The sequence below is a fragment of the Corvus hawaiiensis genome, chromosome 20 (assembly GCF_020740725.1).
Source record: "Corvus hawaiiensis isolate bCorHaw1 chromosome 20, bCorHaw1.pri.cur, whole genome shotgun sequence".
NCBI lineage: Eukaryota > Metazoa > Chordata > Aves > Passeriformes > Corvidae > Corvus > Corvus hawaiiensis.
The window spans coordinates 5239945-5266848 of record NC_063232.1 but is presented as its reverse complement, the minus strand read 5'-3'; the positions used below and the strand labels follow the sequence as shown (position 1 = coordinate 5266848).

Sequence of the window (26904 nt, the reverse complement as noted above, 5' to 3'; positions counted from 1 at the left end):
TATTTGTTTTATTTGTAAAGAAAAAATAAAAAACTACTTGTAAAATCAAAAACAAAAACAAAAAAAGGTTTATTTGATTTATTTGTAAAGAGATGTAAAGGGAAGGCAAAGTGATTGATTTGCTTCCAAAGCCACAACAGAGAAGAACCCTCTCAGCAGAGCCAGAAAAATCATTTAAACCAGAAGCTCCATGGATTTCATGGACATGGACACCAGCTCTACCAGCCAGAGAAGGGGCTGGAGGTGCCTGAGAGAGGAGATCTCCTGGTGCTTCCAGGAGTTCTCCCTCCTTTTTATGGCCAGGGCATTCCCACATGGCAGCACAGTTGTGGCTGTGACCTTCCAGTGCCAGGTGTGCAGCTGGGCTGACGTGTCCAAGGACAAATTCCCACCTGGTTTCCTGTGATCTGGAAATCCAGATGCCAAATCCCTGCAAATCATGGAATGTTTTGGGTTGGAAGAGGCCTTAAAGCTCCTCTCATCCCACTGCCTACCCCAGGCAGGGATATTTTCAACCAAACCAACCCATCCAACCTGGCCTCGGACACTTCCAGGGATGAGGAATCCACACATTCTCTGGGCAGAGTGAGAAATCACCCTCAGGGTGATCCAAAGGGACAATTCCCCCATGGATTTATTACTCCAGCACTTGGCTCTGGTGTAACCCCACAAACCTGGCTCTAAAACGCCTGAAAACGTGAACTCACCTTGGCAAAACTATTTTGGGGGCCACAACCAACTGAAATTACTTGGAGGAGCTTTGGCTTTTCCTTCCTGAGGGGCCCATAGGTTATCCCAGGTGAAAAGAAGGGAGAAATTGGGAATATTCTGGGCAATAAATGAACCAGTTGGGTCTTGGGAATCCTCATCCCCTTCTCAAAATAGCAACGCTCCCCCTGCTCTCCACATTTTAACACCCTCATCTTCTTACTGCGCAAAATAAGCTCTTAGCCCGAGAGGAGAAGGCTTTTATCTAGATTAAGGCTAAGACCAAGCAGCGGAGAGGCCTCTGAGTTGCTCAGGACTGTCACCATCTGCTGCTTGATGAGCTTTCTCTTCTCTTTGCTGAACCTTTTTGTGGCTTTGGGTTAATTTGTGCTGGGGAATAAAAACCAATCCCAGAGTGCCTGGCTGTGCCAGGGTGAGGTTCTGCTGGTAAAAGAGGCTGTGGGGCGTGGAAAAGCTGTGAAAGGATCATTGTGATGATGAAGGAGACCCCAAAACGCTGCTCTGAAAAAGGGTTTTGCAAAGCCAAAGACCTGAGCCGTGGCTGGATGCTTGCTGGGGTTTTAATGTCAATTTTGCTAAGTGCTGGTGGCTGTTGCTTTTAATGCCTCAAAATTGAAGTGCAGTGACTGCATTTTAAACAGTGGTGCCTCCAATTCCGGGATATTTTCGTGTCCTGAGTGTCCCTGAGGTGCTGAGCAACTCCGTGAAAGGGAAAGGGGAAGTAGAGCCACACTTCTCGGCACTGGTTTTATGTTTGCCTCTGATTTTAGGTCTCAGTTCTGGGTTGTGGCTCACCTGCACTACTCATCTTTTCTTTCTGAATTTTGGATGCTCCAAATTCCATTTGGATGCTCTCCACCTACATCCTCTCCCTCCTAATTCCATTTTTCTTCTTCCTTAAACTGAATTTTCCCCTCCTATTTCCCTCCTCTGCGTTTGTGCTGTTATTTTCTTGTGCCTCTGCCTGTCATGACAAGAGAAAAACAATCCTGGCTGTGCTGAAAAAATTCAATAACTCAATTGTGAGGAGCAGATTTTGGCTTTTATGGGATCACCTGCACTTGTGTTGTCCTGGTTTCCCTCCCATTCCTGCCTGTCTGCATCTCCTCACTTTTTATTCCACATCCTCCTTTTAGGAGCACATTTTCCATCTGGGCTGGATTATTTAGGAAGGTTTGGAGATGCCTCCCTCCCTCTCTTGCCAAGGAAGGATGATTTGATGCAAAAGGCTTCGCCTACCCCTCGTTTGGGGCAGGTTAATTAATTTTCTCCTAGGGAATGGGGCTCTTGGATGTGGAAAAGCCACAAAGCTGGAGCTGAACAAATTCCAGTGATGGAGAACTCGGCTCTGGGCTGGAAAAGGGAACAAAATCCTTGATTCCATCAACTTTCTGCCCAGAGGAAGAAGAGGAGAACTTGCCAGGAGGTTAAAGTGAGCCGTCCGATGAATTTGGGAATTGGGGCTGCTCACCTGGGGATCTGCTGAGGAATTAGGGAACATCAGGATCTTCAAGCCTGATAAAATCCCTTTGATAAAACCCCAAATCAGGCTCAGTTTTGGGCTGTGGTGGGAGGGGATGGGCAGCCCTGACCCTGCCAGTACTTGGGATTGCGAGGCAAACTCCCTGGAAAATTCTCTGCCAGGGAAATGCTGAGTGAGCTGTCCCTGTGTTTGATTATTCCAGTGAAATTAATTTGGATTCATTAATTTGACACAGGTTTGGGGGTGTTTTTCCTGCTGATTTTATCCCCTGGATGAGGCTTCCTGGAAAACTCTACCCCAGAACCAGCAGGTGCCTTGTTAGGTCTGCCTGGAGAGAGGGATCAACTCGGGATACTCCTGAGGGAGAGGAAAAAGGCAGGGAAAAAATGGATTATTAAAGAAAAATGTTGATTCCAGCTGCCTCCATCCACTCATTTCATCCCAGAAAACTGATAAGGAATTTGGTGCTTCCAAAATCTGAAAATTTCCCTTGCAAACTTTGATTTATAATGATTATTTTGAAATGCCGACTTTTTTTTGTTGTTAACTCCAGGTTGGAAAGAAATGGGATTTAAGCCTCTCCGTGGACAGGAAGTCTTGGATTTTGGTCGGTTTTACCCCATGCTTGAGAGACTTGAAGTGAAAACACAAAAGATTTTACTGATTTCTTCTCAGAATAAGGGTTTTTATGCTTTATGAATGAAGTGCCTGGACTGGGTCAAAGCATCACTTTGGGATAGTCCAGATTTTGCTGTAGCAGGGATTTTATTCCTGCTTGGAAAATCCTGCCATGCCACTCTTCCCTCTAAGATATTTTATTCTCTTAATGAATGAATTCATCTTTAACAAAATTAAAATGAGGAGGGTAAAAATTCTGTCCTTAAACCAAGACTGGGTTGTTAGGCTGGACATGGTGGAGTTAGTTTAAGCCTAAACCTTGTGCTTTTTGGAATGCTCTGAAAACATCCCCTGGATAAATCCAGTCCGTGAACATCCCCAATCCAAACTCCACCATCCAAAATCCAGCTGGAACAACAAGGATTTATCTGCTGCCCTCCCCCCTCCCACCTTTATTTCCCTTTTCCAGTGAGCAGCAGGTGACAGGGCGTAAAATTTATTATTTATTATGATTTATTTCTTATTTTACTCCTGGGGAGCTGCATCTTCCCCTCCAGCTGGGAATTCAGCTTCCAGGTGCAGAGGACGAAGGAAAACCCAGGTTTTAAACTCCTTTTTTTCCCTCCCCAGCCTCGTCAGCAAACAAGGAAAAGGCTGAACAGGAGGGTTTAAGCAGCTTTGCACAAATAGGACTTGGAGCAGTTCCTGACGAATAATCCCAAAGTTCAGCTCCTCCTGCTCAGCCCCGGGGTGGGGAGAGGTGATTTGGGGATTTTGTTCCCCCTCTGACATTTTTTTGTCGTTTGGGCTGTGCCTCCTTGGAATGGGATCCGGGCTGGCACGGCTCTTCCCGGGATTTGCTGGCTCGGAAGCTGCCGAGGAGCTGCGATTTGATCCCCGGGGCTGGATTAGGAGCAGGAACGGGACTGGGATGGAGGAGCCGCAGGGTTGGAGGTGCTGGAGCTGCTTTTGAGGGCTCCCATTCCAACCGGGAATGGCTGGAAAGGCGGGGAATGGAGCGGCGAGCTTGGCTCGTGTCCTTTTGTCCCCAAAAGCCACCTCGGGTTGAGCTGGCAACAGCACATCCATCCCCAGGGGGGCGGGAATCCCAAAGGGAAATTAGGGAGCACAAACCCGGAGTGTGCAATGCCAGGAAACGCGGAAAACGGGCTGGATAAACCCCCCCCCACCAGGAACAGATCCATCCTCTTCCCAAGGGAAAACACGCTGGGATGTGAGATGAAGAGCGATGGATGGGGCCAGCCCATGGAAGGGATCCTGGGAAAGGGATCTTGGGAAAGGGATCATGGAAAGGGATCCTGGGAAAGAGGTCCTGGGAAAGGGATCCTGGGAAAGGGATCTTGGGGAAGGGTCCTGGGAAAGAGATCCTGGGAAAGGGACCACGGAAAAGGGATCTTGGAGAAGCGATTCTGGAAAGGGATCCTGGGAAAGAGGTCCTGGGAAAGGGACCTTGGGAAAGGGATCTTGGGGAAGGGTCCTGGAAAAGGGATCCTGGAAAAGGGATCATGGAAAGGGATCCTGGGAAAGAGGTCCTGGGAAAGGGACCTTGGGAAAGGGATCTTGGGGAAGGGTCCTGGAAAAGGGATCCTGGAAAAGGGATCTTGGAGAAGGGATCCTGGGAAAGAGGTCCTGGGAAAGGGATCTTGGGAAAGGGTCCTGGAAAAGGGATCCCGGGAAAGTGACCATGGCAAATGGATCCTGGCAAAGAGATCGTGGCAAAAGGACCCTGGAAAAGGGATCCTGGGAAAGGGGTCCTGGAAAAGAGATCCTGGGAACGGGACCCTGGGAAAGCACTTCCCAAGAGCAGGGTTGGTCCTTCCCAGTGATCCTGAGCTGCAGGGTGCTCACATCCCATTATGGATCTGGTGCTGGATCCCAGCAGTGGATGCACAAAAATCCAGGAAAAATCCAAGAACGCGCTTCCCAAAGTTTTGATTCCCAAATCCACGCTGCGCAAAGCCACAATTCCCCACACCCGCGCTCCCTGCCCTTTTTCCCTGCAATGCCGTTCCCTGCAGCCCAAAGGGCAGAAAATTCCCCAAGGAATTTCCAATCCTGCTGGAAGGGAAGCAAAGGGTGGCTTTTTCAGACGACTCCAGAAAATGCCTGACAGCTTTAACCTCGTGCTAAACAACTTTTGGCCAGCGTGTAAACAGAGTTTGGGTTTTATAAACATGGGATCCAGGCCTTGGAGTGGGAAAAAAGCCGGAGCCGTCGCGTGAGGGGAGGAGGAATCGCTTCCGGCAGCCTGAGGGATTTTTATTTTTCCTCAGGGTTCAGGGTTTGAGTTCGGCTGGGAATATTTTGCACGGGAAGTCTGGGTAGAGAGAGACGGGGAAAGCACCTGGATTTGGGAAAAGCTGAGGTTGGAGAAGTGTTTCTGGTGGATTTGGTACCGGAGGGTGGGGAGGCCACGGTGCTGAGGGATCAGCTGGGATGCACGTTCTGGGATCCATCCTCCCATGGGGATCCTTTTCCAGGGTCCCTTTTCCAGGATCCCTTTGGCACGATCCCTTTCCTGGCATCCCTTTCCCAGGATCACAGGCAAACCCCTCCCCAGCCCATCCCTTTGGACTGAGGGAATCCTTTTGGAATCTAACAAATACTTTTCCACTCTTCTGATTGGATTAAACAATTAAACACTCGTCAGAGGGGGAAAAAAAACCCAAACAAACAAACTACCACCACTCCAAATCCTAAACCAAGAAATCCCCCAATGTTTCCCTCAGGAATTCTCTGGGAAATCAGTAAAACTTTTGCTGGAATTTCAGTTTTTAAGGTTAAAAGCTTCATGAGGGGGCATTGGGGGGATCTGGAGCAGAGGAGAAGCAGGAGCTGCTGGTGGGATAAGGGGATGGTGGCACTTTTTGGGAATTAAAATGGTTTTATTTTAAAATCCCAGTTTCTGTTTGTGGCAGCAAAATTGCTCGGAAGGGGACTTGGAATGATAATTCTTTTCTTCTGAAAATGCTTGTGCTGGTAGAGTTATTTTAGTGCCATGAAAGGTGCAGCAAATTAATAATTAAGAAGGAAATTTTCCTTGCTGTGGTTTGGGGATTTTGGCAGCTCTGTCCCCTTGCTTGTGGTCACTTTTTCCCCCCATGGGCAGCAGTTTATTTTCCTCCTCCCTGGCCCCTCTGTGACCCCAGGCCGTGCTGAAATCAGATGCCAGAGCTCAGGGCAGATTTCAGGACTCTGTTGCAGCAATATTTGCCTGGCTGCTCAGGTTGCCCCTTGCTTTGGGGGATAAAACCAGGGATATTTTTCCAATTCTTTTCCCTTTGTGCAGCTGAATTAATTCAAAGGTGAATACAGGAAGATTTCATCCACTGCCAGGAGGAAACCTTAATGCTTCTACCCGAGATTCTTTCAGTTCTCCTCTGAAACCCCTCTCATGTGATGTTTCTCATCATTTTATTGCCCCCTTCAACCTGGAGTTGGGTTCATCTGCAATTCCATCTCGCAGCATTTCAGCCCTGTCTCACTGCCAGAGCCCAATTGAATCAAGCTTAGGATGAGGATGGCTTTTTGTCCTTTTAAAATCACATTTTCCAATCTGGCCTCCTTCCCCAGGGATTGTTTGCTGAGGCTCACTGCTCTCCCCTTGCTGCGTTTGGTGGGGTCTTACAGAAAAGCTGATTTTTTTAAATTTCTTTTTGAAGGAAGAGCCAAAAATCCCATTAACTCCAGTGATGCCTTAGGTTTTAAGTTTTGTATTTTTCAAACCCTGCACTGCCCGGTGTGTAACTCTGAAGTTCCTTGTGGCCTGTTCACTTGTGCTCTCTCGTGCTGGGTAGACATAACAAAGCCTCTCCAGGCTTTGTCTTCAAGGACACCCAGACCATCCTGAGCCCAAAAAGTATAAACCAAAAGCCTTCCAGACAGGGGCAAGCTGAGGGGAAATGACATCATTAACTGAAGCTTTAATTGGAGAATTAACCCTGCTATGCAAATGAACCAAACCTATAAAAGTGTGAAGAACCCGTGACCCAGGGTCCATCTTGGGATCCGTCTTGGCAGTGGCCTCTGGCCCCCAGGGGTACCTTTGGAGGCCCTTTGAATAAATCCCTGCCTTTATTCCCTTACTCCTGTCCAGTCTCTGTTTTTAGGTGGCCTCTCAAGGCATCACCAGGATTCCTTTAAATGCCATACTGAAAGCAATATTTCCCTTAGTCTTTTTCATACCAGCCTGAATCTGATGCTGGTATTTAGAATTAATTCTAATTATTCCACCCCTATCAAGGGAATATTGGGAAATCCTGTGCTGACCTTCCAGGTTTGATAAGGAGCAGGGCTTGGGCCCAGCTCAGTGTCTGGTTTGAATGACTGAGCTGCCAGAAACATCCCTCAAAACCTGTCAGGTGAGGAAGAATCCCTGAATTCCAAGGGGGTTTTGTGCTTGGGTGTCTCAGGTGCAGCGTGAGAGCTCCCAAATACAGAAGTGATGGTGGGGACCTCATAAAATTCCCCCTTAGGGAGGGCTCCAAGGGTAGCTCCTCTTTGGAATATCCCACCTTGGATCATCCAAAGTGGATTTTCCAGTTCAGGATGGGAGTCCTGGGCAAAACCTGGGATCAGGAAGGGGTTTTCTATCTCAGGAAAATGATGGAATTAAAGTTTCTGGAGTACCTGGATAAAGGGGTGAGCTGCAGGACTTCCAAAACACAGGTGGGCTGGCAAGAGATTGGGATCTTCCAGCAAAATCAGTCAGTCCTTCCTGGAAGTGGGAATGGGTTTCATCTGAAAAATATATTTTTTACAGGTGTGCCAAGAGCTTTGGAGGGTACCCCCAGCAGGGACTGAGGGCAAAGGTCTCTGTTTCCAGAGATTTGCTGTTGAAATTCCAGCAGGTTATCTGGGATGGTCCCTGGCTTCTGCATAATGCACTGAAGAGCTTTAATTTCTTTTTGATGGAGAAGTGAGGACATCCTTAAATCTGAGTTTTGTGGGAGAGGAGAAGCTGTTGTCTTTCATGACCTCATGATCTGAATTTATTTCCCTTCAAGGACTTTTCTAACTCAATATCAGATACCATAAAGAGCACGAAAGGAGTGGATAAAAAAGAAGAAACCCCCTCAGACAAACACCCATTAATTTGCAGTTTGCACCCATCTCCACCAAGGGGAAAATTTAGTTTAGCAGAATATTTCAGTGCTCAGAGCTGCTGAGTGAGCCCAGCCCTGCAGCTCTGTGGGACAGCCCTAATTCCCAGCACACCAGGGCTGGGGTCAGATTTTCCAGCACTGGATGGACTTGGTTTGGATGTCCTGAGCATGGAAAACCGTGTGTGTGCAGGGAAGTTTGGGTCTGCAGCTGGAGGAGACCCTTGCGAGGGTGTAGAAGGAAATAATGGTCCAGGATGGAGATTCCTGAGGGATCTGCACATCTTCCATCACCAGTGCTGAGCCTGGGGCTCACTCTCCTGCTGCCCTGGATGGTCCTGGTGCCTTTGGATCCCTCAGGGAGTGTAAATCCAGCTCCTCCAACCCAGTGTTTGCTTTGCACTGGGAACAAGAGCACTCCCCACACTCCTGCCTTCTTATTTTTTAATTTCTTTTTCCCCTGGCGTTGTCCTGTGTGCACTAAATAAGCTCAGGAGCAGTGGGTGAACTCCATGCCCTGCTGCCAGCAGCGTCAGGAGGACAAAGGTTGGGGTTTATTTATTTACTCAGGGCCTTGGCTGCCGTGCAGAGCCCCCTCCTCAGCCAGGGCTGAGCTCCCCCTGCTCTGGGGAAGAGATTTGTGGCTTTAGGAAGGTGTGGCCGTTCTGTTGGGATCCCGAGGGGATGGGAATGGTGTATCCCACAATGGATGGGCCTGGAGAGGTTCCTGCAGCCTGTGCTGACCAAGCTGCCCCATCCCACAGGGCTGGGCACGAACAGCCTGTTTGAAAGTAGTTAAAAATGCACAAACAGCCTTTTTTAAAGTGGTGGCAAGTCAGAGATGGGCTGGATTTGGTTCCCCACATGCCTCAGGACCTGAGGGCCCTTCTCCCTCCATCCTGGATGGGATGCTCTGTTTTTATGGCCATGTCATTCTGGAGGAGTGAGGGGAGTGGAGGATCTCAGCCCTGGCAGGGAGTTCCCTTTCTGCTCCTTTTCCATTCTTTAATATTTTTGTTGGAGGGGTAAGCTGACCTTGCTGGCTTCTTGCTGTACCACAGACTCACAGATGTGAGGAAAGAACAGGCTCTGGGATGAAAGTTGGGGACAGGCAGAGGATTTTAGGGCTGGGAGCACCTTCCCTGCCAGCTCCTGTGAGGCAGGAGGGTTGTGTGTATCAGCAGCACTAAGGGTGTGGTTGCTGCTCAGGATCCCAAGGGTTTTGGGGCACAGTGTCAGGCTCCAGGTCTGAAATGTTGCTCCATCTGTTGGATTTTTGGACACAGAGGGTCCCAGCAGCTCTTTCTTGCCATCCTGTGTCAGATCCTCGCTGCCAGCAGAGAGGAGTGGTCCTTCCAAAGAGAAGGGCTGATGTCTGCAGGGGGAAATGCTGCTGGAGGGGTGTCACCACCACTTCCCAGTGCCTCTTGTTGACATTGGCTGCCTCTCCCTGCCTCCTCCGGGAGATTTACTGCCAGGTGAGGCCTCTGGTGAGCACACTCGTGGTTTCTGCAAACCCTTTGGCTGCCTGTTTCCTCATCTGACTTGATTTGATATGGCTGAGGCACTGAAATGGAGTTTTTAGCCCACGAGCTGTCTTTTTGGGGGAAGACACCGGGGTCTGGTGGTGTTTTGGCTCATGTGCAGCACAGCAGAGCCAAACCCTGGTGAAGTCACTGGGGCTCTGTGCTGTTCTCGTGGTCTGTGGGTAAGAATGAGTTGAGTTTTAGGAACAATTGCAGGGGCCTCCAGCTCGTTGGTGATGGAGCAGAGCTGCCTTTTATCCATCAACATAACATGGAATTTGTGTGTTTGTGGATGTCCAGATACACGGGATGCAGAGGAGGCAAAAACATCTCCCTGGTTGCTTTGGGATTCTTTTTAAAACAGTTGCAAAGCCTTTCTGTGTTGAAAAACATCCTCTCATCACATCAGGAGAGGGTCTGAGGCCACTGCTGGGGCCTCATCATTGCAAAGCTGATCCCTCCCAGGTTCTTCTGGAGCAATCTGCGTCCTGCAGCAAGTGAGTTGTTCCCCGTGACCTTTATCCAAGAGCTTTAATCCGTGCCCTGAGCCCTGCAAGATAAGGAGAGATGGAATATTGGCTGGGGAGCTGCTGGAAGGAGCAGCACGTGCAAGGGAGGGTTGGAAGCGCTGGATGTGGATGTGGATGGGGACGGGGAGGGGGCTTTGGGCTCGGCACAGGTGGTGACTTCCAGCTGGGCACAGGGCTGGAGGTGAGGGAGCTGAGCAGGTGCACGAGCAGCCAGGCTCGGGGTGGCAGGATGGAGCGCCAGCATCACCCGCAGGGGACAGCGGGGGGACCCCCCCTGCTCAAAACACACCCCCGAGGGACGCGGGCACAGCCAAACGCCTGCAAATCCCCCGGGGCGATGAGGCTCCAGCGGGAATCCCTCCGTGCTCCTCCCCGGGAACCCCCGGCGGGGATGCCCCCGGCCGCCTCGGGGGAGCCGCCGCAGCCCGGCCCCGCTCCCTGCCCGGTCCCATCCCCGCTCCTCCCGACCGGAGCATCCCCTGCGGGGCGTGCAGAGCCCCCAACCCGCGGGGAAGGAAGGACGAGCCCCGTCCGGCTGCGGCTTCCTCCGCAAGCCCTGCCTCGGTGCACGGTGCCCGCCCCCGGCCCTCCCCCGGCTCTCCCCGCTCTGAGCACCCCGAGCCGGCCGGGCCGAGCCGAGCAGCGCCGCGCCGCCTCCGGGGGAGCCCCCTGAGCGCAACAGTTGCCCCCAAGCCGCGGCCACCGCCCCCCGCACCCGGGGGAGCCCCCGGGGGACCCTTCGGCACCGGGAGGAGGCTGCGCGGAAGAGCCGCCGCCGCTTCGCCGAGGCACCGCCGCTCGCAGCGCCCGGAGCTGCCCGGATCCGGCGGTTCTGCCTCTCCCGGCGATGGAGCGGAGCCGAGGGGCCGAGCCGCGGCTCCTCCCGGCCGGGCGCAGCCGCCCCATCCTCCGCCTGCGGGAGCGGAGCCGCCCCGCCGCCTGGCAGCGACCCCTCTGCTGAACCCCCCCCGGCCCCATCCCGCACCCCCCCCGGAGCTCCCGGGCATCCTCGGGACCTCCCGCGCATCCCAACCCTTTGTGCATCCCCCAAACCCCTTTGTGCGCTCCTAACCCCTCGTGCGTCCCCTCCACCCCCCTGTGCCCCCCTTGTGCCCCCCCAGCCTCGCCACCCTCCCTTTGCATGCAGCCGCCGGGCTGCGGGAGCCGCTGGCCATGGGCACGAAGCAGACCAAGGGCTGCCAGCCGGGCAGCGCCGGGGAGAGCCCCCCGGGCCACCACCGCAAGAAGGCGGCCCCCAGGGAAAGGGGCGATTTCCTCGCTTCCCTCGTGGTGAAGTCCGGCGAGAAGTTCGGGAAGGGGGCTGGCGGCAGCTTGCCCCCGTACCACCGGCGGATCTGCATGATCCAGGACATGCTGCTGCTGGTCAAGCAGGGCAAGCAGGAAGAGGCCACCGAGCTGCTGAAGAACCTGCGGCAGGTGAGGATGGGCGGGTTCCTCCAGAGGGAGGGCGGCTGCGGTGAGGGGGAAAAGTGTGGGAGCGACCTATCCTGCTTTGTGGGAAGCCCAAGCAGGGGCCACGCTCCGCTTTTGCGGGTCTGACTCTCGTGGCGTCATTTTGGGGAAGTGGCAGAGGAGCTGCGGGGTGGTCACGGTGTCAGAGAGGGGGAAATACCCCCGGGGAGGTGCTGCGCGTTGTCTGCAGCGAGGAAACCCTGCCGGGTGCATTTTTCCCTCCTTGCCTTCCTCGCTGGCGCCGACAGCTCTGGGATTTCTAGCTTACTCGAGGTGGTTCCCACTCAACTTTCCAAAAGTTTGGTGTTTCGAGCAGCTCCGTAAAAGCGCCGAGGCAGTTTGGAGCTGGCAGCTTTTGAGAATCAGCTCTTTTCCTCCTGGCTCAGAAGCAGCCAGAGTTGGCAGCGTTGCTTTTTTATCTCGTTCTTTTTGACGCCAACAGTCGCGTGGTGGAGTTTTGCTGGTGTTGACTGGGAGAAACGAGACGCTCTGGGGGAGTGGGGAATTAATTGTAGGGAGCCCGAGACCTTTTGCCTTGAGAAATCTGTTTGAGCTGGGCATTAGCTGGGAAGCAACAGGACGGAAAGTTGCTGTGAGCAAACAGAAAAGGCAAATTAGCATTTAATCTTTTCTGCTGATAAAAGCCACCCGAGTGCTGGGCGTTTTCAAGGCTCTGGGGTGCGCAGGGCTTTGGGGAACAGCGAGTTTTCCATGCAAACCCAAAGCAGATCCATCTTCCAGCTCGGTGTAACCAGTTCTGCCAGCTGGGGAAAAGTTGCTCAGGTCTCTGCTGGGCATCGGGAGCTGCTTTCTTGCCCTATGGTCTGGCCATGGAAAAGCACAGCTGGTCCAGTCTGGTTTTCTTTTGGGATTTTGTGTTTGGGATTTGCTGTTAGCATTTTTTCCTCCCCCATCTTTTGGCCCAGGTAACTTTTTAGCGAGTGGATGTGTAGTTTGGGGCATGTCCCTGATCCATTCAGCCCACTTCCATTTATCCCTATGCCCAGCAGGTTTAGGATGATCTTTGGAGCAACCCAGCTGAGAAATCTGAACTGTTTCACATGATTTGTGGTGGGTTTTTTATGGAAAACTCTCACCACTTTCAACTTTGGGATAAAATACTTTTCCTGAGGTGAACGTGCCGCCTCTCTGGGAATTGGGGGCACAATTCCTTGGGACAAAGACTTCTCCATTTGGGATCTGTGTGGCCGTGGGGGTAGAGTTGGGCAGCAGATCAGAGCCCAAATGTTGCACCCTCTCAGCCACGCCAAATCTTTACCGCTGCCGCAGCCCATTGGAGCTGGCAGAAGGACAGGTGCTAATTTTAGAGGGTGTTTATCTCAAACACCTCCCCAAAAAATAAACCTTGGGGCCTGGGAAATGCCACAAATCACTCCCAAGTTCTCCCTGGCTCCAGACTGGTTTTTCTCAGGTCTGTCCTCACCCTCTGATAGTGCAGAGTGAGGGAGCTGGGCTGGGTCACCGTGGATGCCCTAATGACAAACCTGACCACGGGGGAGCCCTGGTTGCTGGAGAGGGGAAGAAAAGGCTAAAAATTCATCTTAAACTGCTGGGGGAAGCAAGGAACCTGTTAGAGTCAGGTACATCTCTGGCAGTGAGTGTCTCTGAAGAGCTTGCTCTGATAAAATAAATCTTAGAGTGTCAAAATAGAGAACGCTTTGTCCCAGATACTATAATAGACTCCAGGCAGGTTTTTAATGAGGTGGTTTTATTCCCTGCCTCCAGGGAGGGAATGTGGGATGCCCCACTGAACAAATCCTGCCTGCTGGGTGGTTTTCCAGCAGCTGGATTTGGGGAGGAGATGTTTTAGAGGGGCATTGGTGGCTCCAAGGGGCCACTTGGGTTGTTCCCACTCTGGCAGGAGCTTTCCAGAGCTGAGCTCTTGGAGTATCTCAGCCTGAAAGTGAGGATTTGGGGGGAAGGATGAGCTTCCCCCTTTGGAAAGAGGTGGATGGATGAGCCTGGTGGGGCAGAGATTTTTTTTCCCTGAGCCATTTTTAGGGTGTCTGTGGCTGCTCTGTGTAGTTGCTACTGTAAAACCAAGGGTTTTCCAGCAAAACTGGGGTATTCCTGACAAACCCAGTGACCTGGTGCCCAGCTCTCAGCTGAGAATTTTTTTAATCCCAGGCATTTAGGTCACTGGGAGCCTTTCCACTGACTTCAGCAGGCTTTGAGGCCAGCCCAGCGTGCTGCTGAGGGGTGGGGGACAGCATCCCTGCCTGTGGAGGGGCTCCATCATTTTTTTTGGAGCAGGATGAGCACATGGCCAGAGGTGAAAATCTCTGTCTTTTCAGGTCTCCATGCCATGACATCCTGCAAGACAAGGTTGGGGGGGCTTTTTCCTGCCTGCTCCCACAAAAGCTGTGTGTGATAATCAGGGCAAGGCTGCAATCCCGAATTTTAAACCCTAACCCAGCCCCTCCACTGACACCAATGTCCACTGTGGCCTTTAGGATTTCTCCAAATTTATCCATCCTTCTCCCTCCCCTGAGGTTGGAGCGATGCTGTTTTCCTTCTAGGCTCTTGTAAGGATTAATTTGTGTTCCTGGGAACGCCTGAGAGTTGCAAACAATTCTAAAATACTGAGATACAAAGTGATTTTTTTTTGTTTAAAACGATAAAAAGCACGAACAGCAGACAGACTTTGCTTCTCACAGAGGTCAGCAGTGGTCTCTGGTGTGGAGGCAATTTGATCCCACTGCCTGCCCTCAAAATAACACTCCTGTTATTCCTGCTGCCAGCAGCCATTCCAAAGGGTTTGTGCTCCTCTGGCACAGCCAGGCTGATTTAACATCGAGCTCCTGGGACACAGATCCTCATTTCTTTTTCCTTCTTTCTGCTCTGGAGTCCAAACCCCACACTGCAAAATCCAAATCCCCCAAATCCCAACAAGTGCCCGCTGCTCTCCTTGGCTGAGGTGTTTTCCCCTGAGCCATCCCCACGGTGCTGCAGAGGGAGGATGCTTTTGGCACTTAAATGCAGTGGAAAGACACTGAAAGAATTAAAATTTGATTGAGGCTGGAGTTCAGGCTTGCTGGTCACCTGGAGGGAGCCGCTGGCCTTCCATGGAAGTAATTCCTGCATGGAATAACTTGGAATTTATCTGTATGAAGTGACTTCCTAGGTTTACCTGGCAGCATCTTCTCTGCTTTCCAACAAGGAGCTGCTGCAGGGAGAGGCTACAAAACGAATTCATTCAGCATGTCCAGCACTTGAGCCATGGGAATCCATTCCAGACCCTTCACTCGATCCAGGTGGGAGAATTCCAGCCCCACTATTCCCAGTACCACCAGCTGCAGAGCAGGATAGGTTTTAACGTTACAGAGCATGGCACTTTTATTTTTACTCTTCTTTTTTTCCCCCGCCATACTCTTGAGTTTCAGTGCTTGAGGCAGCCAAGCAGTGTCAGTATATTAAATTCTGGGAGTGTCTCTCCTGCTGGGGAGAGGATTTGTAAAACAAAGCGTGTTTTCCTCCTCCCTGCTGCCAAATGGGATCGCTTTTCCCAAGTGAAACGGGGAAGCGCTTCCCAGCACATTACGTTGCGCTCCAGGAATTTGCCATTGGTTATGGCTCTACGTGGAGCTTTTGCTGCTGCTCTGGGGGCTGGTGGGAGAGGGGAGGAGGAGGAATCCAGCAAATCTGAGCATCCTCTGCACAGGGCAGGTGAGCAGCAGTTCCAGGGATTAAATGGGGAAAAGGGGAAAAGGAAGCGAAGTGTCCAATAAATCCCTGGGTGCTGAGGCCAAATGAGAAGGTCCAAGGTATGGCAGAGCTGCAGCACTTGGAACGTGGATTCTCTGCTGTGCCAGCCTGAGGTGGGCACTGCTGGGGTGTGGAGGGCAGGGGAGAGGGGTCAGGGCCCCAAATGGGCAAAAACACCACCAAAAAATCCCATTTGCAGGAAAGGGCTGGGAGCAAATGAGCTCTGTGCCCACCAAGCCGTGCAGAGCCTGTGGCAGCCCCCTCCTGGCTGTGATCCAGCCCGTGATCCCTGTGGTTTATCCCACAAACTGCTGTGGGTGCAGGTGTCCCCCTACCCCACCTGAGGCTGAGCCCTGGATTCTCCAGCCAGAAGCTGTGGGGAACAAGGCACAGCCTGAGCAGGGCCTGGGAACTGTGTGGCACAGGGATGTTTAATTAATTAATGATGGATATCTTTGTTGTAAGAGGGGGCTTGGCCAGCGGGAATGGTAAAACACCAAAAAAAATTAAAAATACTGATGGAGACAGCTCACTTGGGGCTCCTGTGACTCCTTTGAGACACAAGAGCTGCATGGAAACATTAAAAAGACTCGTGGCTGGACTCTGCCACCACTGTGTGCTTGCTCCTGGCCCTGGAGCAGCATTCCCATGGAACCCATCCTGTGTTCCAGGAATGCTGGAGGAGCTCAGCACTGTTGTGTTTGCCCCACAAGTGAATTCCTGGTCCCTTCTCCTGCCTGCTCAGACCAGCTGATGCACCAGAGGTGATCCAGCCTGGGGTCTCTGGGCTCCTCCCAGCCAGCAGAAGACAGGGATGAGGAGTTTTGCAGGATTGGGATTGTTTTTCCTCAAGTGGGGCTGGGCAGAGGGAGGGAGCTGCCCTGGCTGCAGCGCCGGGCACCGCAGGGTGGAAGTTGGGTAACCCTGCTCTGAGAGGGGTGGCTTTGGGGTGAACACTCATTTCCTCTGCTTCAAGCTGCTGATGAAACCCCACCAGCGCTCCCCACAATTCTTTTTAACCCTTAGGCTGCTGGAGGTATTAACAACAAACGCTCCTGGCAGTGGTGGGGTGTCTCCTGCTCCAAACAGGGTCTCTGCTGTTCCCTCCGTGCTCCCAAACCCTGCCCTGCTGCTCCCTTGCAGCATCTTTGCCTTCTTCCCATCCTGCTGCTCCCTTCCCATCCCCAGTGGGATGTGTCCTGTGCCTGCTTGTCCAGGCAGCCTTGGATGTCATGAACCCCCGGGAAGGTGGTGGCTGCTGCTGCTGCTCCTGGGGGAAATGTGTCTTGGCGGGGAGAGGGGGGATAATCATAAAGTGGGGGCTGGGTTGGGCTGGGTTAGGCTGGGCTGTGTGCTGTGGGCATCTGGAAGAGAGAATGAGCTCCTGCCTGTGCCCTCACTGCAGGCAGAAATCTCAGAGCTGGCAGAAGTTCATGGTTGTTGTTACACTCAGCCCCTGCTCAGCACTTTTTCTGTTTGTATAATTGCAGGAATGTGTCTTTTTTCCCCCCCAGGCTCTGCTGTTTTCACACCTGAAGTGAAATGCAGCAGCTTGGGGCTCCAGCCCTGCAGCCAGCCTGGCATGCACCTTTTTTTAATTTTATTTTTCCTCTTTTCCTTTTTATCTTGCTTCAGACTGTGAAAGCCCAGAGTGTGAGGATGTCTCCTCTCCCTGCCAGCGCGTGGGTGTGACGGCTGTGTGGGCAGAGCCCTCCCTGCACATCCCAGCGCTGGCATCTGGGCTGTGCTGCTGTGCAGGGGGCTTGGGGGGCAGGAGTGGGGGATGATGCACCTGAAATTCAGAGTATTGGAGCTTTAGGGTTTGATGTGTTGGGGGATTTGTGGCTCTGGCCTGCTCTTAGCTAAGGGAGGTGGTTCTATATTAATATTCATTTCGTTCTCCTACAAGGGATGTGGAATTTCTTTAGTATTCAACATCTTCAGGTCCTGGCCAAAAGCCTAATATGATTTAATGCCTGATTCCATTTCTCTTTCTGCGTGTGTGTCTCAGCCTCCTTCTCTTTCAAATTTTGGAGGAAAGATCACTGCATGGTGAATTTCATCTTGCCTCTAAAAGGAAAAGCAAATTGTCCTTTCCATTCCTCTCCAAGCTGAAGGTTTTAGCTCCAATTATTCCCAGCTCTGACCTTGCTGCTTGGAGAGCAGGAACTGCTTAGAGCTTTCCAGAGTTCTCAGATCTTTTCAAGACTCTTTATCTTTCAGACTTCGTGTCTTTCAAAGTCAGAGGCACTTCCTTTGTGCGAGGAGGCTTTGAGCTTCGCCAGCTCCGGAGAGAGCCAAGGGGTGGGAGCTGCCTTCCTCCTCGTGCCTTTGGGTATCTCAGTGGATATCTCATTCCTTAGGGCCTCTTTATATCCCAATAATCTTCCCAGAGTTCTGGCTGTCCTGCTTTGCAGAGCAGGGCTCAGGTTTGATATTGCTGGGGGAATTTCTTTATGAGATATTTCTGTGTTTTCCAGTGGTTCCAAAATCCTTGTTGGCCCATGGAGGTTTTCCTCGAGGTCTCCTCCTCCCCAGCACTGGATCCTGCTGCTGGCTGCTGATCTCAGTCCCTTAATATCCCCTCTGCCTGTGGGATTTGTTTCTGAGCAGCTTTCCAGGCCTTCTGCTCCTGCTGGCGCTGCCCATTCCAGTGCAGCATCCATGAGTGCTCAGGGATTGCATTTGGAGGAGATTTCAGTGGGGCACTGGAATATTAATTCCAATTCTAACAGCACTTGTGTTGGAATGAAGGTTGGTTAATGAGAGACCAGCCTGGAGCAGGAGCCTGGAGCAAGAGCCTGGAGCGTGTGGGTTTTTTTGGAGGATGGGGATTTGTGTCCTGGGTTTTTCAGCTCCTTGCTTTCTGTTTAGCCACAGAAAATGAGGAAATGGATGTGAGGGACAGGACCTGCAGCTCTGTGGGAGGCGAAGTTCTGTTTTCTAACTCCCAGCATGCAAAACACACTGAGGTGAGCGAGCTCTGCCTGTCCCTTCCTCCCACTCCAAGGACGAGCTTGGAAAACACGATACTGAAACCTCCTTGAGTGGTTCCTGTGCCACCTTCTCTCTTAGTGCAGAGATTCCCTGGATTTTCCTGATGGAAAGGCACAAGGCTTTGAGCCAATCTGTGCCTGGGAGCCCCAATCCCATGTCTGGGAAATTCCCAGAGCTGCCTCTTCCCCTGTCCCAGGAGATGCTTAAACTGAGCCCACTCTGGAGCTGGGAATATTTAATTCCCGCCTTGTTCTGCAGGGCTGTTCCTTCACCCCCACCCTCCCCAAGGCCGAGATCTTGGCACAGGAATGAAATCCCAGCAGGGGAAAGCGAAGGCTGCTGAGGAAGGAGAGCAGCCTGCAGTGGGAAATGGTTGTTTTGGCCGGGGATGTGCTGAGGGCTTTTCCTGGGACACCTCTGTCCCCGTTCCCACGGAGCACAGAGCTCCTTGTGGGGACAGCTTTGGGATTTGGGGCATCCCCACCTCCAGAGGGAATTGGAATACAGGAGGTGTGGGGGTTTGGACCTCGATAAAAGAGCCCCAATTCCCTGCACGAGGGATGAATCGAAGCTGCTGCAGCGTCTAGCCCAGGTTTGGTTGGTGTTGAACAAACCCCAAGCCCTGGTTCAGCCTGAGCTCCCCAAAATCAGGGCAGTGGAGCCCAGATCTCTGCAGAAACAGGACTGGAACCTGCCCAAAGAGCCCCAAAGCCTTGGTTCATCCTGGAATCCTGCCATGTATTTCCATTTATCCATCAATTTGGATACAGTTCTCTCTGTTCCAGCACTGGAAGAAGAAGGGATATGGGGGAAATCTTGCTCCCAAATGTCTCTGTGGCCTTGCTGGGCTTGCAGAGAAGCAATTTGGGATGAGAGTGTGAATGACCTACACCCATGATTTACATCCAGCCAAAATCATCCAGGATTGGATTAAATCTCCATTTAAGCAGCCGTTTTTTTGTGGTTTAAATCTTGATTTAAGCAGCCAGTTTTTTGTGGGTAGGATTTTTTTGGGGGGTTTATTCTGTAAGAAAGAGGATGTTTTCCTGTTTGGTTGTAAAAAGCTGCTCCTGCTCGGTGTAATTGGATACTTCCTTTCCTGAGGAGGGAGCCTGGTGTATCTGGGGACATTTATTTAGGCAGCTGTGTGGCTGGGTGAGAAAATTTGTGTGTTTTTATTCTGGTGGGAAATGGTGAATTTAGGGTTTACAGGAATAATTGATCCTTTCGTATCTCTGGCTCGAGTTACATAGAAATGAAAGAAACTGAAAGAGCAGAAAAGTGGTTTTGAATGGTCTTTGATCAGTTAATAAACTCAAAATATGCTGGATAAGACAGCAGACAAAGCAAATGTCTCAAAACACATTTGGCATTTAAAACTGGTTGATTCATTAAGTGGAGAATTAATTGTGCATCATGAATTACACTTCTGGTCACCATAATTACAGATCTTGCTCTCTCAGGTTGCAGTTTTACTTGCAGATTGGAAAATGTGCATTTCTCCTTTGTACTCCTGATTTTTTCATTGCTGGAATTCAGTGTTAAACTGGACTAAGTGAATTAGAATCATTCAGGTTGGAAAAGATCATGGAGTGCAACCTTTGAATTAACTGAAATTAAGATGTTTTCTTTGTCCACGTGAGAGAACCAGACCCTCCCAAAAGCTGTGTTTGCACTTCATTCTTTTCTGGTTGTGTTTTTAGCAGTGACTTCCCTAAAATCATTGGCAGCTGTGTCCTGCCTACCTGGGCTAACAGGAGCTCTTTAAAATGAAATAAATCATAAAATTTTAGTATTAAAGCCTGACCAGAGGTTGGCGTCATCCTAAATTGTTGGTTTGAAATCTGGGTGGTTTAAAGTAAGTGTATTTTAATGTTTAAAGCTATTTTATAGAGCAGCATGAACTGAATTTTAATGTCACTGAATTGAATCCTTGGACAGCCCATTTCTTAATTCTTCCTCAGCAAGTTTGGGCATTTCCTGGTCACTTTGATGAGCCCAAACCCTTTACTTTTGGGTTGCTCTGGAGAGACCGAGCCAGCTGGGAGGATCCCACCTCACATCCCTCCAGTTTGGAGGCACATGCCAAGGTGGATCCTCAGAGGAGCATCCAAATCCCCTGGGGCCAGACAGGGAAGTCACTATGAAAACTTTCTACAAAGATTTTATTTTCCAACCAAAATACCGAATACCAGATCTAAAAATCTGATGCTGCAAATCAAAACACACAAGCATGGCATAAAACATGGGAAAGGCTTCATTTCTTCCTTTAATCCCCAAAACTGACTTTCCTTTGTTGATATAAATCAGGGACAAGGTTCCCAGTTCCCTCTGATGTAGAGCACAGCACTGACTGAGTCTCAGGATGGGAAATGGGAGGCTTTTGAGCCACCCTGAAAAATTTGGGATAATTTCCCCAGGCTGATGGTCTCATCCATTCCCTTCCCCATTTTTCTGTGGGTGTTTTGAGAGGAAAACCTCATCCCAGCAGTTCCCTTCCTCGGGCCACCTGGCAGCCTCTCCTCCAGAGGCCAAAGTCGAGGTTTTATTGCGTGTGTGCCATTCCCAAGCTGTCAGGCTGTTTAATGGGATTACAGAGTGCCTGCCCGGGGAGCAGGGATGGGATGGATACAGCTGGACTGCATGGGGTGCCTTTGGAGGGGAATTCAGAGCATTCAGCAGGACCCTGGTGGTTGCAGGTGTGGAGCTGTTCCTGCTGTCCCCGCTGAGTTTGAGACTCTGCTTTTCATCCTCTCTTTGGGTTAGAGGTGGAACTCTTCACCAGGTACCCCAAAACCACAAAGTATCACCAGGCTGGGTGATGCAAACAGGCTGCCATGGCTTCAGGCTGACAGAGGGGAGATTTAAATGGGATATTGGGAAGGAATTCCTCCCTGTGAGGGTGGGGAGGCCCTGGCACAGGATGCCCAGAGAAGCTGTGGCTGCCCCATCCCTGGAAGTGTCCAAGGCTAGGTTGGAGCATCCTGGTCTGTGGAAGGTGTCCCTGCCCATGGCAGGGGGTGGAATGAGATGAATTTTTAGGTCCCTTCCAAGCCAAGCCAGTCTTTGCAAGATTTGTGGATTTGGGAAGGGATAGAAGTGTCTCAGCTGGACGTGCACAACATCTGCTCTCCCACATCTCCTTTTCAGTATAAAAATCCAGTCCTTTCCATGGCATTCTTCTCTCTTGCCTCATTGCTGTAGAACAAAGGTGTCAGCAGCTCCAAGAGCTGCCAGGCCTCCAGGTTTTCCTGGATTTTAGGATGTCTGCATCCCTGTAAAGGCCCTGAGTGCCTTGTAAACAACACGGGCGCGGGTGTGCGGCATCCAGCACATCCCGGCCCTGCTCCCACGTGGGGACCAGCTGCTGGAACTGTACCACTTCCAGGCAGGAATTCCTGGCATTTCTTGGCAGGGGAGGAACATCCCAAAGCTGCCTTTCCAATCCATGGCACTGCTCATCCAGTGGGAAGGCTGAACTGCAATACAGGAGCAGCTTCGGTGCTTTTCCTGAACTCCTGCTTGGTTTTCCCTCTGTTTTCCTTCCCACCCTGGTGCTGTCCAGAGGAGGAGGAGGAGGATGGAGAAGCTGGCACGGTGCAGTGTGAGTTTTGGCTCTGAGAAACTCCTCCATCCTTTTTTAGATGTGGAGCAGTTCTCGGATGAGATGAACTCCCTGAAATTCTCAGGAATCTCTGCTTGGGGTGCTTTCATCTCTTGCCTGTCAGCTGTTGTTCTCCACCAACACAATGAAAATAAATCAGCCAAACTCCTCTCCTGAAAGAAAATAAATCAGCCAAACTCCTCTCCTGAAAGGTCTTTTTAAAAAAAAGACCTCTTGCTGTTGCCACAGCGTGTAAATCAAACTTTATTTTCCTCAAGGACTCGTGTTTGCTTGTGTGCCCTCCCTTTGGAGGAGGGCAAAAATACAGGAGTCTGGAATATTCCCAAAGGCAGGAATACAGTGCCATTCCCACAGGCTGAGATCATTCCATTGATTGCAGGAAGATGGGAATGACGCATGCGAAATCCTGGTGGGACCCAGTGCTGACCGAGCTCCATCTCTGGATGTTTCAGCTCTGACTGACCCATCCCAGAGCCAGCAGGATGCTGGTTATCCCACCAGAGAAATGCTGGAATCCCCATCCCTGGAGGGATTTAAGGGATGTGTGGATGTGGGGTTTAGAGGTGAGATAGTGGTTGGACTCGAGCTTTTCCACCCTAAATGATTCCAAGATTCTTTACCAGGGAAAAGCTTCTGTACTGCTCGTTTTGCAGAGGGAATGGAGGAGCAGAAAGGCTGAGCATCCCCTTGGCAAAGGGGAAGAGAAGCAGGGAATTCCCAGGAACAGGAATGAAGTGCACAGAAGTGGCAAAACCATAAGCAGGGCTCCGAGCAGCTGCTCCTTATCTCTTCCTGAGCAGGCACATCAGGGAAGATAAAGTAAAAAGGGAAAAGATAACATAGATTGAGTCTGCCTGGCAGCCTGGCTCTCAGAGAGAGCTTTTCCCAACCTATTTACTTGTCAGAGGTGATTTTGGATGAGCCTGTGGGATCTTCAGAGAAAACCAAGGTTTTTTCTTCCTGTTTCGTGCCTTGCAAAAAGGGAATCTTCCTTCCTGGCATGAATTTTTGGCATTTCTTGGCTCGGGGTTGGTCCCGAGGCTGGATTGGTGTCACTGAGTGCTAAATGCCACCCCGTGGCTCACCCACATCTCTGATTCCCCACACACCAGTGGCTCCTCCACTTTAAAACCAGCTCAAAACCAGTCATGTTTTAATGATATTGAAATCAGCTGCTTGTGGCCATTTGAGGAATTCCAGCCCGGGGTTGTGGATGTCTCAGTGGGACTGGAGCAGGGAAGGGAAGGCTCAGCACAATGAGGTCATCCTGGCTTTTCTTCTTGCTCAGCTCATCATCCCGCATCAGCTTTCAGGGATTATTCAGCCCCGTGGTTGGATCTGAGCAATGAGATTAAGGAGTTTCTGGGTCCTGAAAGCTTCTGGGGTTCTCCTTCCTCTGCTGTTCACTTCAGGAGGAGCTGCTGGTGTAAAAAATATCAGTGGTGGCTATTTTGGAGTTGGAAAAGAAATATTCTGGGCTTGCAGTGCCGGAGCTGGGAGTAGGAGCTGCAGGCCACAAGGCTTTGTTCTGGCACCTGTGGGAATATCCTGTGGCCACAGCATTCCATGGGACCCAGATTGGTGCTCCCAGGAAAGCTCAGCCACCCACGGGGAAGCAGGAGGGATTAGCAGGGTGCTCTGTTACCGGTGGCATTCCAGGCTTCTCTCTGGGGACACTTCCTGGGGTGGTGTCACATTGTGAGGAATTAAGGGAATAGCCCAGGGCATGGAGACATGGATGCTCTGCTGATATTCCCACTCTGGAGCTGCTCTCTGCCTTGTTCTTGGGTGTCTTTTGGTCCTCACCCCGACAGTGAGGGCTGGGTGGAAGCCACTGGTGGCAGGAAACTCCTACTCCAGGCTGGGAGCGGTGAGTGCTAAGAGAAGGAAAAGCCTGCACTGAACTCTGCGCAGCAGCTGTGACTCAGCAGCGGGAGCAGCAGGTTTTCCATGGAGCCCTCTCCTGCAAAGTGAGCTCCAGGCGTGGTTTTCATCGCCCAGAGTGGCAGCTCACGGCTCCTTCTCATCCCTCGGGCCACAGATCCATCACAGGCTGGATTTCCCTGGCACAGCTCCCCTGGGCCAAGGTGTGTTTTGTGTCTCATCCTCCCGAGATCCTCTGGCATCCCCGCTGGGAAATGGGATATCAACAACAGCAATTTAATGGCCCTGGCTGTCAAACAAAGCAGAAATACTCGATTTTAGTTGGGGGGTGGGTGGTGGGTTGACACCTTTTATTGCTGAAAACTGGATGTGATCCTGCCTGTCCCAGCAGGAGGGATGCTCCTGCTTCTCCTTGCCTGGCGTGGGGGTCCTGTGGGTTTGGGGGTGCTGAAAGCACCCCTTCCCCTCGGAGAGGACCCAGACCCTACAAACAGGGCAGGAGGGACAGGGCACAGCAGCAAAGCTGTTTATTGCCTGTGTCTGTTCAGCACCCCCGGGGAAACCTGGGGTGGATTTCTCTTGTCAGCCAAGCACGGGGGCTCTCAGGCCATTTTTGGGTTAATCTGTCCCATCACTGAGGCTCAGCCACCACCCTCTGGCCTTTCTGGAGCCTGGAGTGTGGTGAAATGAAGAGGAGGATCTTAATGGCACTTACTGGAAAGGTTGGCTGGCTCTGGGCTAGCTCTCGAGGGCACAGCTTGTGTTCCCTGGGATCTCATTCCCTGATTTTGTGCAAAATGCTTCTTCCAGTGCTCACTTGAGCTGCATCTCACTCTGGGGTGTCCCAGTCCTTCCCTGTGCCGCTGTGAAGGGAATTGGGTGGAGGAAAAAGAAGTTTTGCTTAACAAATTCTGTTTTAAGTGCTCTGCTAATCCAACCCCCTTGGCCCCAGCGGGATTTAAACATGTGCTTGTAGTTAATCAGGTATTTAAGTGGTTTTCTGACTTGGCAAGCCTGAGAGGAGATATCCCAGAGGAGAAGGAGGAGAGCAGAGTTGTGGCCTCCTGGCTGAAGGTGTTTGGAAATGGGGATGGTGAGGGCAGCAGTGTGAGTTTGGGGATGGGGGTTTAACTTGCTGTGACTCAGTTTCTCCTTTTTTTCAAGGGGGAGACATCAGAGATGACAAAAAAGGCAGTGGTTTGGTGAAACAGGGTGAGCTGGGATCAGTGTTTGTCAATAAATACATCCCAGCTGGCAGTGGAAGGCACAGGAAAGGTCCTGCCAGGGGCTGCTGAATTCCAGGACTGGCATCTCCTGGAGAGGAGGGCCCTGCCAGGCACCCAGGGTGAGACCAGAGGGGTTGAGAAAGGATTTTGAGGGAGATCACCTTCCCTCACTCTTTGAACAGCTACTTGGGGAACTCCCAGCTGTTTGTGGGGCTGCCCAGGAGAGGTTCCATGGAGTGTGAGGAAGATTTTCCCTTGGCTCATGGATTTCACCCCAGAGCCCCTGAGCAGGGTGGTTTTCCCACCTCAGTCTGATTTTCTCACTGGGTATTTCTGCTGGGATTGCTCAGGAGAGGCTGCTCTGGGATTTGTCTCCACATAACCAGGCAGCATCACACAGCACTGGTGTTATTATGCAAAGTGTGGATTATTTAATCACACTAGTTTTTTTCTGCATTGATTTGCCATTGCTTTGAATCCCATTACAGGAATCTGCTTCATTAATGGACTTTGTCCATGCTTGAGATTAACTGGAGATGCTGGATTTGCAAATGAAAGAATTGAAATTCATGTTGTCCATGTTAATTACTTGAGTGATGCTGGCTTCCTTGGGAAAACCTTTATTTTTATTCCACTCCTGCTGCTTTGTCTTAATTCAGAAAACGAGTTTGGTGCTGTGGGATTGGGTTGGTTTTTCTCCTTTGCTGGAATTCCCTTTTAACCGTTGGGAAGGTACAAAGTGGTTTCATGGAATAGGCTGTTCCTGAGGATAAATTTTAATGCAAAAAAGGGTCAGGGAGCTTTTATTTCAATGTTTAGTTCAGCCCTACTTCCTCCTCTTTTGCTTTGAGCTAAAATCTCTCTGTAACTTGTTCCCTCTACATTTTTACCTTGCAAAATCTCTTAATTCCTGCTGTCATACTCAGCCAGATTCTTGTGCTGAGTGAAGCAAGGCAGCTGTAAGGAGTAATTCCACTATTTTTGCTGATGAAAAAACAGGGATATACCTGGATTTTGATATATCCAGGTATTGCTATTGATCCAAACCCATTTTTTCCCTCTGCTCCTGCAATGGTGTAAATGGCCCAAAGAAAGAAAAAAAGAAAAAAAAAAGGCTTGGCATGATTTTATGGGAGTCAGCTGCAATTTGTTCACTTAAATTATCTTTTTGTCATGCTCACATTATTCCACAGCAGCCAGCTTGGAGAGTTAATTGAATATTTGTGCCTCTCATAGATGCCTTCAATTACTTCCCTTGAATAACTCTGGCAGAGGGCTGTGATGAGGAATCACTGATGCTCATTTTCCGTATCAGAAATATCTGAGGTTTTATTCCAGCACCTATTAAAGGATCCCAAAGCATTCCTCCAGTCTCCCACCCCGAAATTCCATTCCTTTCAAGCAAAGTTTAGCATCCATTGAGTGTTAACAATGCATCTCTTCGTGGCTAATGCAATAATAATCAGCTCAGGGCTTGGAAATGGAAGCAGGTTTTGGACAGCAGTTCTTGGGTTGCAGCCTCTCATTGTGTGTGCAGGAATGGATTGATTTCTTCTGCCTGCTGTGGGCGTGCCAGGAGGCTTCCAGGTGAGACAGGAACATCATTATTGATGCTGCAGGTTCTCTGGGAATTTCACTGCCTTGGGATGGTGTGGGAATGTTTCCCAGGGCTGGGCAGAGCTGTGCCTCAAAACAACCCCCCCCCGATAAGTGTGGGCAATCCCCACCTCAGAATTTTTGGCTGCACCTATCAATCCCCTGAAATTATCAAGTTTCTTTCTCCATCGTTGGATTGCAACAGCTCTGCTGGCTGAGGAGGGCAAAGGGGGGCCATCAAAAGCAGCGTTTTTGAGTGGTTAAAAAAGCAAATGTGTTGTTTCACTTGGCTGTTCTGGGATTGCCTGCTCCTGGGAGCAGCAGATCAGAATGGGCTCAGAGAGGGCTTTTCACCCTTTGTACATCAG

The 26904-nt window shown here is 50.9% G+C and overlaps 1 protein-coding gene and 1 long non-coding RNA gene across 2 annotated transcripts in view; one reads left to right on the top strand and one right to left on the bottom strand.

Annotated features, from left to right (window-relative positions):
• Positions 1–45: 45 nt before the first annotated feature.
• Positions 46–10434, bottom strand: LOC125336172. Its single transcript, XR_007207694.1, has 2 exons — positions 7481–10434; positions 46–430 (listed from the first exon to the last, which is right to left on the bottom strand). It is a non-coding gene; the product is annotated as an uncharacterized LOC125336172 (long non-coding RNA).
• Positions 10435–10593: 159 nt separating this feature from the next.
• LRRC75A (leucine rich repeat containing 75A) overlaps positions 10594–26904 on the top strand; it is a 59453-nt gene continuing 43142 nt past the window's right edge. Inside the window, exon 1 of the mRNA XM_048324428.1 lies at positions 10594–11446. Coding sequence (XP_048180385.1) covers positions 11183–11446 — 264 coding nt within the window. The 5' untranslated portion in view covers positions 10594–11182. The remainder of the gene's footprint in view (positions 11447–26904) is intronic.